A 15,647-nucleotide genomic window follows, 5' to 3' on the forward strand; every position below is an offset into this window, starting at 1 on the left:
AAGTCATATAAACAACTTTCTAATCAATGTTTTGTTTTAGAGAACAACAGCTCAGTCTATTAGTGCATTTCGAAGAGGAAGGTACTCCGAAAATATATTCCGTACTTTTAAATAATAATCGATACTTCTATCGATTGTTTAACAATTATTTCATTATTTTAATATACTTTAATTATTTTTCAGATTGTTTCAACGCATATACATTAATTTAAACGTTACATACCTATTAACATACTTTGAATAGAAAATAATTTTAATATGAATTTATTTTTTCAATTTATCAGATAACTGTCTTCAACTTGATTGCGTTCCTAGATCGGAAGGTAATATAATATACTCCAATTACTTACATTGCAAATAAAATTGTATTAATATTCATTAAAAATTTCTGTTTTAGAAGCGGTTTAATGGGTAGCGGGTAAATTTTTTGTTCGTAAAGGGTGGTACCATTTACAATAAAGAATTTACTTCAGGGATGCGACCCTGCCCACGCGAGCCATGATTCTATCTTCTTACTCCCAAGGATAGAATCATGTTCATTTAACTTTTAAACTTGAACTACCGTCCTTTTTTTTTCTTTTTTTTCTTTTTTGGCTTTTTGATATGCATTGATAGATATGCATTTAGCATGGGAAACTGAAGCTTCATTGTAAGGGAAGGCATCTTCCGCTAATTGTTAGACGGACCCAAGGATTCATTTCTGTAAGTTCGCAATAGTATACGGTGTTGGACTGAACATTTAGTGTAGGTTTCTCCTAAATTTAGAGTCAGTGGACTAGTCCAATCGGGGGGAAACCACTTAAAAAAAAATCGTGAAAAGTTCCGCTTTAAAAGTTACACCCATCCCCCCTTTTTTCCTATCCCTTTTATTGTTTAACTCTTTTTTATCCCTTTGTTTTCTGTTGCAGATTGGACTATGGTAAGGAAACGACCACAGGTGGACCAAAGGAGGACCAAAAAGGAACAAGAAGTGGACTTGGTAATGTAAGATAGTATAAAATAATTATTTGTATAAATAAAATGAAAATGTGTATCGTTATATAATTCTCCTTTTAGCATCGAACGTGTTTGATAATTATTTTTAATGTATTTTCTTTATTTATAGATTCCATGGTACAACTTATAATTGTATACTCTTTTTAATTATTATACTTTATTTTATGGAGATTTAAAATTATGTATATAAATGTATATAGATTGTATTTCTATAAGTTGAAGTTATTCTAGGGTGTGTTAGTTTTAAGTATCATCGATGATTTTATTGAATTTCTTTTCAGATTACACTCCTTGTCTTTCATTTTGTATTTTTTAATATTGAAATTTTTCTCTGGTATTTTCGATAATAATTTTAACGATTTTTTGAATGGTACTCTTATGGTGGGGCCTAAGAGTTAGATTCATTCCTTTGAATTATATTCGGATGTGAGCATCTTTAGGATGCACATCCCTCTTGGGTCTTCAGAAGCGGTTACCTCCTCGTGGTTAGACCTGGGCAATGGTATTTTACTTTCCATGTAATGTTTAACATATTTTGATATGTTTTACATTCCATTGCAAGTAAAATCCAGCCAAAGACCGCTTACCATAAACATTATAATTGTAATTAGTTTCTGTAATTTTCCAATGAACATATTTTTATTCCTTTCCTTGGCTCCTTCTATCCATTTCATCTCCAGAAACTAATTACCTTATAATGTTTTTTAATAACTTTTATAATGTTACAGGCATTACACCGATAAAACAAGAAATCTTTTATTGTAATATTTATTTTATTTAATTTCAGGATAAAATTATTTTTGTTATAATGCATATTTTATTTTTTAAAGCAGGTTTCTACTATCTCACAATTTAACATATATTAAATAGAAAACAATTTTGATATGTTATAAATTTGGGTTTCTTTTTTCGATTACAAATAAAATGTACAGATTATTCATAATTGTTTATATTATGCATTCTTTTTATTGTATTCATTATTTTTATAATGATTACAAGTTACATGTGTATTTAATAAAAATAGTAATAACATGAAGAGAGTTATAATGTTAATCTCTGTTTAATTGGAATGTTTTATTTTGTTACATACATGGGCCACATTTGGAAAATAACCTAAACAACATTAAAATAAAAGCATTTTCACAGAGGATAATGCCTCAGTTAAAAGGTGAATCTTGAAGAGAAAGGTACATAGATCATATGTAATAAGTTATTAGATAACAATATGCACTTATATTAATTATTTAACAATTATTTTATCATTCTAATATTCTCTAATTACATTTCAGATTGTTTCTATGCATATACATTGGTTTAAACATTTCATATGTTTTAACATACATTAAATAGAGAATAATTTTAATTTGTTATAAAATTATGTTTATTTTTTCGATTACAAATAAAATGTACACATTATTCATAATTATTCTAAAAATAATGAATAAAATAAAGAGAATGTAGTATCTTATAGCATAGAAAAGTATGTGGAATAATCTTCGTGTGTGAATCGTGTATAAACGTTATTATGAATATTTTTAAAACAATTATGCATCTCTGAAAGTATTTTAATTGTGAGGATTCTTTATCGATACAGATTTTGGGAATTTATTCTTTCATATGCTACATTTCATATTGGACATTTTTCTATCGACAATTCTCTTCTATACGATTTTGTTTTTTTGTGCAAAACGACAAAGATCTCTTAATGTCTACATTGTCTTTATTCTATTCATCATTTTTAGAATATTTATAAGTATTGTGTACATTTATTAGAAAAATAGAAATGATTTTTAATTTATTTAATAAATAAATTATCATATGTAGTTTGACCAGCGTGGTCATGAGGAAGGTCAGATTCTGTCCGTGTAAGAAGCCGTGATGACCCTTTTCTTGTTCAAAAAAATGAATTAGCCAATCACAGCCAAGCTTTTGTCCGAATTCTTCAGTTTCATGGCGTCATTCGTGGAGAACACATCGGAGTGTCATCGTCCCGTTAAGATCAGGTAATTAAAAGATATTTTGTAAAGTTTACATCTTCCTATTATAATATATAAAGGATGTAAGGATCAATTTTGATTTTTTGAGTATATTTTGACAATTTTTATGCTTCTATATTGTATTTTTAATCATTCAAAATTTTTCTTTATTATAGGTGGAAAGAAGATTTACTGCGCATCATTTTCGCGCATGCAGTATTTTCGCGCCAGTCTTACGCGCCTGCTTTATGCATTGCAATATGGCGAATCTTTCGAATTTTTTAACCTACGATCTGCATACTTGGTGCAGCGGATTTTGTTATCCCGTTAATTTCAGGTAATTGTTTCAATTAATATTTTAATGTACACCTTCCTGTTATATATTAAATGATATATAACGAATGTTATATATCAAATGCATACTACATGCATAATTTTGATACGTGAGTTTTTTCATATTTTACTTTTTTTTTAGCTTTCTTAACATGGGAGGAGTTATAACACGAATTCACTAACCTTTTAATCTTGTGGCAACTTTTTTTATCTACTCCATATACGGCGAGGTGAGCATTATTTTTTTTAAGTATAAGCATATAAGCATATAGAAATACTACAGAAAGAGTGAGAGAGAAGGAGTGTGAGAGAGAGAGGAAGAATAAGAAAACAATACACTCAACATATAAGCTATTATAAATGTGTATTTATATTTGTAGGTATTTCTCGAGTCGACGACAAAACGTAAACAGCCGATAACATAGGTATAATAGCCGAACGTTCGACATTCCCAAGATCTCCTCTACCAAGGTTACGTAGTAACGTATCTCGTATTCGTCTTCTATCCTTCGACGAGACAACATAAACGAAAATCAGGCGTATCAAATTATTTAATAATTTTATTTCTAACGTTATCGTTTTTATTTTAATAGTTTAAAAAGCTTTTCACATTGCATAGAATGGTATAAAAACTGGTTTATTTTTTATGTTACTTTTTATTGAGTTTGCTGATACAATTATTGTTTTATTTAGACAACTTTAAAGATTTTTAATTAATATTTTTACTAGCATTACATACTTGGTATGTAATTTAGCAAGCAAATAGTTGCATACTTTGATCAATTTCACAAATATTTAATAACTTGAATACCATTCTATCAAAAATATTCAATGGTTTTAATGTGTGCCCTGCCTTCAGAAATGATTTACAGGAAATATTGTAATATAATCTTTAGTATGTTTCAGCTTTTCAGACTTTTTATTTAATTTTATTTTATACATCGTCATCCTAAGGGTAGGATACCCATCCTGCAGTCATCAACGAAGACTAAAAGTAAGTATATTTTACTATCAAACATTTCTATGATAATTTCAATTGATTTTTATTACAACAATGATCTTAATTGTTCTTTTTCTTTTTCTGTTTCAGAAAATCATTGCAATCGAGCGCGTAGGCAATGAGGTTCTCGTGTGTTGCATCGTGTTAAAATAAAATATAAAAAAGTCGACAAGTAGATTCAGTGTTGATCGTCGCATGTTAAAGTTTCGTTTGCTCGGTTAAGAAACTCGCAAGTTTCTTTTATTAAGTTTAAACGTGTGTTCATCGTCATCCTAAGGGTAGGAGACCCATCGTGCATTCATCAATGAAGAAAAAACGTAAGTCAATTTTTATATTAAACATTTTCTCAATAATTATAATAATTTTTATATAACAACGATTTATATTATTTTGTTTTTATTTGTGTTTCAGATCATCGTTGGAATGGTATTCACATTTTATTAATTAAATTCATTTAGAAATTCGTTTAACACTAGATTTGTTCACTATTGTTTTGTTCATTATTTTTTTAAAATTTACAAACATTGTTTAAATGAAAAAGTGGGTAGAGGAGAGGAGTTAATATTTATGCATATTTCATTACAGCATTAAAAATTAATATATATTTTTAAAAAATATTCTATTTTAAAATTAATTAAATTTAAATTTTATTAAATTACAATTAATTAAAATATTTCTATTTTATATATATGTAACCAAAAAGTTTGAAATGAATCACATTTGCTCGATCCATAAATCTAGTGTTAATTGAATTAATTGCATTTATTATTATATATGTTTTATAGTTATTATTTGTGCATTGTCATCATTATCCTAAGGATAGGAGACCCATTGTGCATTCATCAATAAAGATTTAAAGTGAGTATATTTTTGTATTAAATAATTCCTCAAAAATTTTAATGGTTTTCTGTAATAGTAATGATATTAATAGTATTGTTTTTTATTTCAGTTTCAGATTGCAATAGTGCGCGAAGCAATATGTGCAGTGTTTATGGTGGTATCATCAAACTGCGTGCAATGCAGTCTTTGAATTAGTTGTGTAGAATCAGTGATCGGGCGAGTAATAAATTAAAATCAAACGCGAATTAGAGTCAGTGTTGTTCGTCGTGTAATAAAATTTCGGTTTCGCGATAAGAAACTCATCTATAGTTTCTTATTTTCGTTCATACCGCGTTATTAGATTCACGCGAGGTGTGCATTACCATGATGCCATTGAGCTTCGTCCCATAGGAATGCATTGTAAGTATTCATTTTTATTTACATTTTATTCGATTTTATTTTATATGATTTTGGATAATATTCTAGATAACTTATCGTATTGTTTTATTTTATTTTACAGATATAACCATGGATTCTCTTCCTTTGAAAGATGTTGGATGAATTCTTCGATGGATCTTCGATGGATCTTCTTCAATGGCAAATCGAGTATCGTCTTCCATAGTCAGACTACAATACTTGCTGCGAAGTAGGAGTGTTTTGGAGCCATCGCAGAACTTCTTAAACCGTGAGTTTTTATTTAAAGTCCCTCCAGTGCTCAATCATGCCGAGGATGAAAGGTCCAAATCGGCACGAGTTACTGGTTGTAATTATTTAAATAAATTATTGACGAGCACATGAGTAATTCCTTTTTAGGAGTTACTCATGAAAATTGTATATTTTATTGTATGTTTTATTATTAGTTCAGGATAGGTTTTCTTGTCTCATCGGTTAAATTCATTTAATTCATAATGCAATTAATAAATGCACTCTCTTTTTTATTACGTGTTAAAGGCATGTAATAAATGTCTTACATGCACTGCTTCGTACATAGTTTATCTAATCGAAATTAATTTTGATATGTCAATACTTTGATATTTTAAATAAATGAGCAAGAAGACAAACTCATTCGCGACGGATAGACTTTGGCAGTTAAGTGGCGGCTCAAAGCCCAGTTCTTTAATTAGAACAGCCATTTAATGAAAAAGTCGTCCGAGGTTTGCAAAAAATATCCATCATTATTGTAGAGTCTTTTAATACAACCTTACCTCGAAGCTATAATTGTTTCATATGGGGTAACTTTTTTTTTTCATTCGCTTGTTTAAGTCATTATTCACCAAATGACTTGTAGAGTCCTTAGTCGCTTAGATGAATTTTTATTAAAATCTTTTGATATATTTATATATGTGTTAATCATATTTTTTAGATCAGGATTTTCAGCTTCTAATATACTAATCTCCCGTTTCTCCCCCCATACTTTCTGCGTTCTCATCTATGCGTGTGCCCAGGTGTTACACGTATGGGTGAGAAACAGTTAGCGTGGGTTTAGTTTTAGTTTTTCCCCTATTGGCGGCTGTTATTGTGCTAGTGATTGCACGATGCACTTTACACCTGTGTGTGCGTATTAGGTAGTGTGTATTGTACATCGTTTCGCGATATTTTTTATTCATTTAATACATTATTAAATACTCAAAGCACTACTTCCTCATATCACGTTTTTGTGTATTCTTATATTTATATTAAATATTTCTAATTTGTTTGATAATCTCGTTTGCATAGTAGAGTTACTGCATTTATTTGTGGAAACTTTGATATACTTGTATATTACTAGTATGCGTACATATATACTAGTGTATACTTGTATTTTTGCTTTAGTTTGTTATGCAATAATCATTAGCCTTGGCAGTCGATTTCAGCAAAACGTACGTATACCCATTAGCATATAAGTTTAGAAAACGTGGTTGAACTAGGGTGTCGGAGGTGCCCCGGGGCATGCTCTCTAGTGTAGGCTTTTTGCACCCTGGTGGTATGTGTGAGAACCGTGGAGTGAGTGGGTGGGTATGTATGGTTTTTCTTAAAATGGGTAAAAATATGGATAATAGGCAGGCAGGTAGCATACTTCTCTGAATGAATGTGAAAACTTTAATTTTAAGTAGGTAGGATCCAGGAAAGGCATTAGACTTCTTGCTTCCACTCCGGAGTGGAAATTCCGCCTCCTGGTTTATACAGAATTGTTACAAAATTTGATCATCTCATTCTATATTATGTTTGATTTGTTAATTTATTTTGTAACTATTCTGTGATCTTTATTATGTATCATGATTCAAAGGTATTTGCAACCATTTGAAAGATTCATTTCTACTTCGATTCTATCTCGAATGAGATAGAGTCGAATCAAATTCGCAAATTCTTTGATGCATTTGATACTTAGTTTTAAGTATTTCAGGATTAGCACTACGCACTATCGCGATTTCGTCTTACAGCTGGAAATATTTTATATAACTAAATATTACATATTAATGAAATGAAAGTGTTGCAAGAAAATGCATTACATTTATTGCATCTTTTATTTCAATTCGGTTTTACTACTCGACGTTAATAGTGCGAAGTGTTATTAGGTCATCGAGGGAAATCATTATCTGCTTGGACATTCGATTAAATGTTCTCGTGTATGATCAATAAACTCTATGTTCATTGATGGTCCACGAGCTAGAAAAGTGAACGCGAAATGTAAATTAATTTGGTAATAATTGAGAATTAGAATCATAATAAAATACAAGTTCATTTGCAAAATTAGTATGAAAGATCTTATCTTGCTCGCACGTAGGAAATGTCCAAATGCAGTTTTCATGGAATGAAGAAAGAAGAGGCTTAATGCCGAAGAGGCCCCCACTTAATTGTGGCTCAAGAGGGCAACTACAGGCTATTGAGTTATTTTCAAAGGTTCAACAGCAAGTTTGAACCTTTAGAGAATGGCTCTTTAGTCATATTTTATATTTTATTGTTTTACTTTTTTGCTCGTCATTATTTTCTAGTTGTAATTGGAGATGATGGACCATTCCATCTCCTTGGGACACCAAATATGTGTCTATATCGTCAAAAAGATGCATATGTGTTTAGTTAGTTCGAGTCAAAATATTTAAACTCCCTTTTTATTACATTTTGAAACCTAATTATCGTCTTTTGAATATTAAAGTAATGTCTCTTTTTTTTTATCTTTAAGATTTTTCACTTTGATCGTATTTTATTAAATTTGTAATTTGTCCTTTTCTATATAATTCAATTTTAAAGTATTACTTATAATAATTAATAGATATTATTTTCTCTAGTAACTTAATATTTCTACTTTTACTTTTTTATTTTTTTTATTTTTTGTAAATGTAAAATCACGCGTTTAAATTCAATTTTATTGTAACTTCAAATAGAGATTTGATAAGAATAAATAGAGAATTCAATTTGAAAAATGCATCTGGACGATTCATATGTCAGGCTATTGTATCTCACTTGATTCTATAATTAATATAGTTTTCTTTTTGTTTCAGGTGACCATCGTGGGATTTAACAACAAACCTTTGAAATTTTTTTCTACTTCAGCTCCTGAAATTGTTTCATTTTTAATATATGTTTGTTTAATTGCATTTCTGAAGGCACACACATATTTTTTCACTAACAATTAATTAAAATATTACTTTACTTCAGGAACTTAGCAGTTGCGTAGCCTTATACGAAGCAATGCTGTTTGTTTTTCAAAATCGGTCTTTTAAAAAACGTGGTAAGTCTATTTCTTACAAAGTTATGGCTATTTGAAAAATCAATGGAACAAAAATTCCTATTTTTTGGAAAATTATAACTTTTTTCGGGTTGGTCTAATAAAATTTTAAAAAATTCTCAAAATTTTTTTTAATGATGATAAAAGAGATAAAAAAATTTTAACAAAATCGAAAGGGGACGGGGTCAAAAGTGGTCGATTTGACGTGGAATGTCCTATATATTATATATGTATATATATATTATATTTTTTTTCTATTTAGATATATGTATTTCTTTTAGTCTAAAAATTGAAGTACATTTTTAGTCATGCAAATTAAATATATTGATATACAGTTAAAAAAAAAAAACATACACAAAAAAAATTACCTTTTTTTAATACACAACACATAAGCGTTCGAGTAAAAACTAGTTTTAAATATTTTGTTTCTATTATCGTTTTTTTTTTTTTTTACTACATATATATATATCATAATCATTTAATTATCAATGCCTTTTAAAATATGTTTTAACTTAAAACTATCGAGTAATGATAAATTTTACACGGGAAAAAAAAAATTTAATTTATCAAATCGTACGTACGTAAGTACGTATGTTTTTTCTTTTTTTTTTTTTTTTACTTATTCACGTAAAAGAATACGTTTTAAGAAAATTTATTCTCCGTTTAAATATTGTTTTTCATGTTTTTTCTACCTTTTTTTTCTATCACTGTATCTACATACATATCTACGTAAATTAAAGTAAAAAAAAGTACAAAAAAGAAGCAAGAAAAAAGAAACAAGAATTAAGTACATAAGAAAAAAAAGATTATACATATTTACACAGTAGTATTATTACAAGAATAATGTATTTTATTTGCCAATACTTTTTATTAACTTATCGTTTTATTTATTTATACGATTTACGTAAATCAATTAATTACTACTTCTTGTTTTGCTTTTTTTTTTGTGTGTGTTTTATTTGCCTTTAGTTTTTGTTTTCGTCAATTTTTTGTTTCTTTTGAAGTCAGAAAACGTGCGACAAAAAAAAAATTGTGAAGATCTATTTCTAATCTATTCGCGATACGGGTATTTCCAGTTTCGATCGACAAGAATAGCGAGCTTGTAAATGTTGCTGCTAGGCAAGTATTATAACGCTTATGTTAGCATGACCTGGCCGCGATAAATGAATTATCGATGGACATACAGAGTGTACCTATTTACAGACTGTATCACCTGAACGTAGATCAACGATTTGCGTTTAATCATTTGATTTCGATGATTCATTTCGTTTCATTGTCTTTTTTTATTCAAGGATACGTGTGTATACACATATATATATAATATATAATATATATATGTATATGCATTAATAAAACGTTATGTCAAGCTTGAAGAAATATAATTACGTTTTTCTATGAAATTCTATCCATATAAGATACACGTATACTATAATGTAGATATGCAATAAGCAAAGTAATAGTAGTGTTAGTGGTAATGGTGGTAATGGTGGTGGTAATGAGTGTGTACAGAAGATCTGATTATTACTGTTATTTATTTTTTCTTTTCCTTTTTCTTCTTCTTCTTCTTCTTTTTAATGTTTTTATTATTTTTTTTTTTTATTACATTTCATTTTTCTTCGTGTTGTCATCCGTCACTGGCCTCGACATTGTTTTCATATCGTAGTATGTTTATACATATGTAGGATATACGGAAACTACGGGTTTATGTTTACACACCGCACATTCCTATCAATCGTGACGTAATCCTTAACGTTTTATTTTTACCTTTAAATACTCTATTACTAACGAAATGCGTAATTACTTAAGTACTCGGACAACCGACAACATGGTCAGTATCATTATTATCACACGATTATTATTACTACTACTACTACTACTACTACTACTACTACTACTACTACTACTACTACTACTACTACTATTACTACTACTACTACAACTACTACTACTACTATTATTATTATTATTATTATTGTTATTGTTATGCCTTACTCGGTGTATATATTTCTCTTTGTTTGTTCTATATATTTAGATATAAACGATAACTAATTCTACAACAACAACAATAACAACAAAATATTTATTACTAATCTGATATCATTAAATCTATGTAGATATATATATATATATATATATATATATATATATATATATATATCTTTAAATCAATTGATTGTAAGATAAACGAATTCTCAATTGATTTACGTAGTTGCAACGAAATGGCGCTAATTTTATATATATATGTATCTTTAAATCAATTGATTGTAAGATAAACAAATTTTCAATTGATTTACGTAGTTGCTACCAAATGGCGCTAATTTTTAAAAAACTCAAAACATTCAAACGTGATGTACCGATGATGATCTTCTTCAATGAGATAAAACGATGCAAAGAGTTCGATGCCACGCTGAAGTACAAAAAAAAAATAAAAAAAGAAACGGCGGAAAGATAAAGAGAAAGAAAAAGAGAAAGAAAAAGAGAAAGAAAAAGAGGGAAAAAAGAAAATAAAGATAAGAAGAAAGACACAACAAAGTTGACTGTCAAAATACAACCACGTTCTCTCAATCGAAATTCACCTTACCGTTGCAAACCTGCCTGCCACACCTTCTCGTGTATGGAAAACATACTCTTTCAATTCTTTCGATCTCTCTCAATCTTCAATATCTGTCTCACATTTCTAAATATTTATTTTACCAATATAAATATATATGTATATATGTATGCATATATTTTCCTGTTGAATCCGTAGTGTGTTAGTTGTTAAAGAAAAATTCGACCGTTGCAAGTCGCAGATCACGAAAAAACAAAGCACCGGATGTTACTTGGATATCTCATGCAGAGAGTAAATGAAAGAGAGAGAAAGAAAAAGAGAAAGAGAAAGAGAAAGAGAAAGAGAGAGAAAGAGATAAACGCGATTCGAGACGTGAACCAACCATTCTCTGCACACACGCGTGCGCGAATGCACATGGAGAATGGGCTTAGAAATGGAGAAAGGGAGGGGTGGAGGGGGTGATACAGTGTGTACATAAAAACAATGCGATTCATAATGGTCACGTCCTATCATGGAACATGATAGAAATCTCGTTTTTTCTATCTTACTTTGCACACATCGATGTACTTATTATCAAACGAATACAAAACAATGGGAACGATTGTGAATTTCATTGTTTAATTTTCTTCTATTTGGATTATTGTCTTTTCTTCATAATTCTTTATTCATGAACGATTATTTCATATGTCGTGTTTACCCAATGCAAAATGTGATATAGAAACCCATGAAGTAAATGAAACGAACGATTGTTGGTAACGTCAATTAAAGGTATCGCCAATTTTTTACTACTTTGTGTCGCATAAAAAGAAAATGCCATTTATTGGTCGAACGATGGTGGTTTGTTTTGATGAATCATATGGTATGCACCTTGTCGGCCAATTAGAAAAGAGCTTCAATTTACGCGCGTTTATTTGAATTGTTTTAATTATGCATTATCGTATCACGTCGTGTATATGTTAAATTTTTGAAATGTTCGTTAAGTTCACTTTTAATAATGTGATTTATTAAAAATTATATATGTTTGACGATCGATAAATATTATTTTAAATAAAACTTTGTCAATTTCTTCCTTATTCGAACGATTTAAAATAAATGGCGACACTAACTATCAATACACGCACGAATTTTATTAATACATTTGACATATATGTATTTTAAATTGATCACAGTATCGCCATCTAGTAACTGCACTAATCTTGATTTTAATTTGTATGCACTTTGAATTGATCATAGTGTCGCCATCTAACAGCTGCAATAGCTACTTGCTGAACTTTAAACATACGTATTATTTCTCTTTATATTTAGCAGAATTGTGACTTTTATAAAACTATCTGACTGTTATAATGAAAGGTTATGATAGATAAGAATATATTATAATAAATTTGATGAAGAATTTGTTTAATACGACAATACCATACTAAAGAAAAAGTGTAGACAGTTTTAAAGGACTATAATTCAGATTGTGTTCTTTTTTCTTTATTGTTATTTCTCCTTTTTGTTGCACCACGTAAGTAATGTGTTTTGTTATTAAATTTGTTTTTTTTTTCTATTTGCTGTACAGTTTATAATTTTTCTACAAGATAAATCATGTACAATGATTAATAAACTTTATTATTTTGATGATAACCTATTAAAATGAATTGTAGAAAATGTCGTGGTTTTTCGGTAAAAAGAAACAACAAAAGGAATCACCGGTTGAGTCAACGGAGGATCTTACATCAACCAACATAGACAATGAATTTGAAAAAATTGAAATATCACCACCATATCCTGTGCCTCCAAATACTCAAGATGGAACACCTCCTTCTAGTAGTAACCTATATCCTTTAATTAATAAGGTTACAGATTATCCAACTTATCCTACAGATACTACGAAAAATAATCAAAGTGATACGATACAATATTTCAATGGAGTACCATTTAAATTATCGAAAAATTTGGAAAGAAATGATTTAGAACTTGAGAAGTTTCGTGTTAATGAAATTTTATCTTTTATTCAACGAATAGATGAGCTAAATTTGGACTATGATTTTACGCACGAAAAGAGTGTCATAGCAGAAATGAATAGCACTAGTGATGAGTAGTTTATGTTATTCAAATATTAAATATATATAGATGAAAAATAATTTTTGTTCAAATGTGTATTTTTACGTATAAGATAAATTAATGTATTTTATTTAGTATATACATACTGTTATATTAAATTCTAGTATTTAAATTATTACTTTTATTTTTTTTAAATACACATTAAATTTGAATGTAATTTTTTTTTTATAACGCTAAGCATTATTATAATAATTAGATTTTAGTAACACTATTTCCTTTTGTTTGTTTGTTTTTTTTTTTATATTGCATCTATGTATTATTATATATTATTAAATATTTCTCATTGCGAATTTAGATATATTTCATAGTTCCAAGCGTGTGGCTCTATTAAATATAATTGAAATATATTTTTTAAACGATAATATAATGTATATTTTAAGAAATATTTATGAAGGATAGATCATTCGCATACTAATTACAATGTGTTTTTAAGTATATTTATATTGTCACACTTGCAATATATAATATAATAATTATATTTCCTTACATACTCAGGAAGAAATTTTGTAAGTAAATACACAACACAAATAGAACACAAGTGTATATATTCTTGATTTTATTCTTATTTTAGTTGTATAATAAAATAGCAAGTGTGTCAATGTAAATATTGTTTACAAAACTGTAGTATATTTATCACTGTTGACAATGATTAAATGCCATTAACTAATGTAATTAAATACGTGTAACAAAATTTGAAAATTATTTTCAAATAAACTATTAGCTTATTGCAAAGAATTTCATTATTTAACATTTAATATAAAATAAAATGTAAAAAAGTATTTTGATCAAAGTTTGAAATATTAACATTTTAGTATTTAACTTATTACAGTCATAAAACTTGTTCGCGCGCATATAAATACTTTAAATACATATTTACATATAACTTGTTTTTCGTAGTAATTTAAGATTAATAAGTATATTAAATATGTAACAAAAGATTTTATGTAATCTTAATTAATATTTTGAAATGTATATAAAATGTTATATCTAACAAAATCGTTAACATTTATTATTACTTATTCATATAAGCATTTAATGTAATGAACAGGTATAAATTATAGTTGAAAAACTAAATCGAGTGTCACTACGATGATGACAAGTATAAAAAATGGCAACCAGTTTTGTAGAAAACCATAAAAACTGTAACAAATGAAATTCATTAAAATTAATGAGACAAATAGTTTCTATAATTAATTAATAAATTATGAAAATAATACTCACTTAACATATTTTCCTTTTATAAACATAAGAGCGGCTAGTTTAACCATGTTCCATTTTGTACAATTATCATAAGCCATTAAATTTAAAGCTTTTGCAACATGTGAATGACAATTGTCCAGAAATAAATTATGCTGAAAGATTAAGCATAGGTTAATAAGAAAAACAAAAAAAACTTATAATAACAATTATGAGTTATGTCAATTTACCATTCTGTCTTTATAAATGTCACTGGCTTCTGAAACAGCCATATCCCATCCATGTACACCACCTTTTGCTTTTGTGTATTGAAGCTGCCAATATTTAATAGGTTTTCCAAATGCCATGTGATCTTCTGACACATGATATGGTCCAGCAAAATCCCTTATTACACCGGTTGATGTGCAAATTCCCATATGACCAATAAATGGTATTAAATAACTATAAGCAAATTGATAATTAACAAACATTCAATACATTTTATTCTTAACTGATACATTAATTATTAAATACTACTATGTTTAATAATAAATAAAATTATTATTAATTAATTAAACATTCAACATTAATAAATAATTTAATCAAAGTAAAAGAACACAATCAAATATCAAAGAGAGACTACATAATAACACAAAGTTAAATATTTGACAGTAGTATTTGAGGTTAAGTTTGTATTAAAAAAAACAACTCACGTAATAATAGGCAATGGAGTCCAAACGATGCAAAAGGGAAATCTCTGTCTTTCAGGATTTATACTGAGATCCATTTCTGGTGAACTTATCGTAGAATCAGATATTACATTAGTTAATAAATCAGGATCCATAATAATTTACGTCAACCTTCTGTTTGAAAGTGCAACCATGCAATATGAACTATCGATTTATTCGATACTAAAGTTTCGATCTTTTTTAAATCGTTATCAAAGTTCAAGGACGATTATCTATAAACTAAACAATAGTTATT

At 28.1% G+C, this 15,647-nt stretch overlaps 2 protein-coding genes and 1 long non-coding RNA gene across 4 annotated transcripts; 2 read left to right on the plus strand and 1 right to left on the minus strand.

Moving 5' to 3' along the window:
* The first annotated feature begins 3,441 nt into the window (after positions 1-3,441).
* Positions 3,442-8,073, plus strand: LOC149032880 (uncharacterized). Of its 2 annotated transcripts, none has more exons than XR_016176235.1 (3): positions 3,442-3,535; positions 3,686-5,544; positions 5,645-8,073. It is a non-coding gene; the product is annotated as an uncharacterized LOC149032880 (long non-coding RNA). The 2 variants fall into 2 exon arrangements; XR_016176236.1 differs by having other exon boundaries at positions 3,686-4,299; positions 4,396-8,073.
* Positions 8,074-12,643: 4,570 nt separating this feature from the next.
* Positions 12,644-14,665, plus strand: LOC107071227 (uncharacterized). The gene is made up of 2 exons (XM_015330023.2): positions 12,644-12,888; positions 13,028-14,665. The coding sequence occupies exon 2, from the start codon at positions 13,031-13,033 to the stop codon at positions 13,463-13,465; it is 435 nt and encodes a 144-aa protein (XP_015185509.1). The 5' UTR covers positions 12,644-12,888; positions 13,028-13,030; the 3' UTR covers positions 13,466-14,665.
* On the minus strand, positions 14,016-15,604 carry LOC107071228 (transmembrane protein 222). The gene is made up of 4 exons (XM_015330024.2): positions 15,377-15,604; positions 14,915-15,125; positions 14,709-14,839; positions 14,016-14,627 (listed from the first exon to the last, which is right to left on the minus strand). The coding sequence occupies exons 1-4, from the start codon at positions 15,505-15,507 to the stop codon at positions 14,543-14,545; spliced, it is 558 nt and encodes a 185-aa protein (XP_015185510.2). The 5' UTR covers positions 15,508-15,604; the 3' UTR covers positions 14,016-14,542.
* Positions 15,605-15,647: the final 43 nt, after the last annotated feature.

Source organism: Polistes dominula, unplaced genomic scaffold, assembly GCF_049000335.1.
Source record: "Polistes dominula isolate Pdom_NZ unplaced genomic scaffold, Pdom_raw_medaka contig_26, whole genome shotgun sequence".
Lineage (NCBI taxonomy): Eukaryota > Metazoa > Arthropoda > Insecta > Hymenoptera > Vespidae > Polistes > Polistes dominula.